Raw genomic sequence first — 2725 nt, forward strand, 5'->3', positions numbered from 1 at the left:
TGTCTTTTTAATGGCGTTTTGCTTTCTTCATGTGTGATGTCCTTGATATCATCTGTCATGGTTTGAATTATGTCCCCCCAAAAATGTGTGTATCAGTTTAGCTGGGACACGATTCCTGGAATTCTGTGGTTGTCCTCCATTTTGTGATTGTAATATTTTATGTTAAAGAGGATTAGGGTAAGATTGTATGACACCCTTACTAAGGTCACATCCCTGATCCAATGTAAAGGGAGTTTCCCTGGGGTGTGGCCTCCACCACCTTTTATCTCATAAGAGATAAAAGGAAAAGGAAGCAAGCAGAGAATTGGGGGACCTCATATCACCAAGAAAGCACTGCCGGGAGCAGAGCCCATCCCTTGGACCTGGGGTCCCTGCGCAGGGAAGCTCCTAGTCCACGGAACATGGATGAGAAGGCTGACAGAGAGAGAAAGCCTTCCCCTGGCGCTGACACCCTGAATTTGGGCTTTTAGCCTACTTTACTGTGAGGAAATAAAACTTCTCTTTGTTAAAGCCATCCACTTGTGATATTTCTATGATAGCAACACTAGATGGCTAAGACATCATCCCACAACTCATCTGGTCTTTGGTCATTAGTGTTCAGTGTGTCAAATCTATTCTTGAGATGATCTCCAAATTTAGGTTTTGTCATAATTGACTTTTTTTACTTAGTTTTTTTTGAGGTATAATTCACGTCACATAAAAGTCACCATTGTAAAGTATATAATTCAGTGGTGGTGCAGTGGTTAAGAGCTCAACTGCTAACCAAAAGATCAGCAGCCCGAATCCACCAGCCACTCCTTGGAAACCCTAGGGGGCAGTTCTACCCTGACCTCTAGGGTTGCTCCGAGTCGAAATCGACGCGATGACAGTGGGTTTTGGGGTTAAATTATGCATCATCACCACTCTTCTGATTCTAGAATATTTCCATCATCTCGAAAAGAAACCACGTGTAATTCATTTGTTTTTACAATTTGAGATTCACTGCTAAAATTTCTTCAAGTAACTGAGATTTGTTAGTTGCTACAACCCTTTATTGAGTGCTTACCGAATGTGTCTGGCAGAGTGCTAGGTACCTGGAGTTGTTTAAACAGGTAATTTAGTTAATTGTGTTTCCACAGGTTTAGCCCTCTTTTGGTTTAAAGGTGATTATTTGATTTATTGACATTCGTATACTGGCAGCTGATTAGCCTTTTTACATGTCAAAAAAGACCAAGAAAGGTCAGTAACTGTTCTAGATTACAAGAGTCTAAAGATACATGACCGCTAAATGCAGTGCATAAACCTGCATTGGATTCTTGACTGAGAAAGAAAATTAGCCCTAAATTAGGACATTACTGGGACAGTCACCATCATTTGTATATGGAGTATAGATTAGATAATTGTCAATATTAAATTTACTTACTTTGATTATTTTACTGAGTTTATTAATATATATACGCATTGAACTATTTAGGAAGAAAGGTGCACAGTGTGTACAACTTATTTTCAACTAATTGAAAAAATATAAAGAGAATATAAGACAAATGGGACAAAATATAAACAGTGGATCTCGGAAAAACATATAATGACGATTCCTTGTAGTATTTGCACAACTTGCAAGTTTAATAGTATTGTAAAAACTTATGTAAAGTGAAATTAGCCCAATTTGGTTTTGCTCTGTGTCTACTTTTTGTGTTTCACTGTACTTGGTCACACAGGTAGGAAATGGAAGAGAGCCAGGGCTAATGGCAGAGAGGTACTAGCTCTCAGACGGCTTACTGTGTAGTCAGTACATTAGGTCACATATATATAGTATCCTTGATATGTGGATAAGGAAATCATTATCCAGTAATGTTACATGGAAACTATTGATTCCTTAAACATCTAGTGTGTGATATAGACTATATACAATTCGTTATTTAGCAAGCATTTACTTCGAGCTTACTCTCTGCCGTGAATAAATTGGGGCCCTAATAAATGAATCACCTAAATTCTAGAACATGGCTGCCTAAATCCTGGTATAGTACTGCTAGCTGTCTGGTTCCTTGATTGAGTTTCTTTAGTGGGCGAGAGGAAGACCGCCTTTCATAACAGTTTTAGAATACAGAGTCAGGCTGTTGCAACATTACAAGTTGCTTTTTCTATTCTAAAAGCATGCCTTAGCTTTACTATATTGCTTTTTTATCCAGTCTTGATAATTTCTATCCTTTAATTGGAGTATTTGACCATCTGCATTTAATGTAGCCCTTAACAGTTTGAACCTTGTTGATTTGAGATTTTCAAAACCCTAAAAAAAATTAGTAAATATTTACAAATGTACATTTATGAATATTGATTATAAAGTATTTAATAAACATTGAAACATATCTCTTAAGGACCTCTACTAAGCAGAGTTGGCCATAAATGTAGATGGAAAATCTTTTGTATGCATAGGGTGATTTCAGGAGGGCTGGGATGTTTTTTCTCAAAATATCTTTTCAGATTTGCAGACTAATGCTTACGTAAGTAACCTTTATGTGTAGGGTAATTGCCAGTCAACTGTATTAGCCCTTGGCGTGATATTCTTTGTAGTGCCTTGTAGAACAAGAAAGGTAGAAGGAGACTAGCATCATTAATTGCATGCGTTTATATGAAATTCTTTGTTATCAAAGTAAATTTTGTTACACTTTTGTGTATCACTTTTGGAAAGTCAGTAATATGTATCTGAACCTTTTAATAGGTCACCGAGCTGTATATATTGGTGTTC

General features: G+C 37.1%; 1 protein-coding gene across 1 annotated transcript in view; it reads left to right on the plus strand.

The window, feature by feature from the left end:
- SLC4A7 (solute carrier family 4 member 7) overlaps positions 1–2725 on the plus strand; it is an 82094-nt gene that overhangs the window by 17145 nt on the left and 62224 nt on the right. Inside the window, exon 3 of the mRNA XM_023732207.1 lies at positions 2699–2719. Within this exon, the coding sequence (XP_023587975.1) occupies positions 2699–2719 (21 nt within the window). The remainder of the gene's footprint in view (positions 1–2698; positions 2720–2725) is intronic.

This window comes from Trichechus manatus, unplaced genomic scaffold (genome assembly GCF_000243295.1).
Source record: "Trichechus manatus latirostris isolate Lorelei unplaced genomic scaffold, TriManLat1.0 scaffold00049, whole genome shotgun sequence".
Classification (NCBI taxonomy): Eukaryota; Metazoa; Chordata; class Mammalia; order Sirenia; family Trichechidae; genus Trichechus; species Trichechus manatus.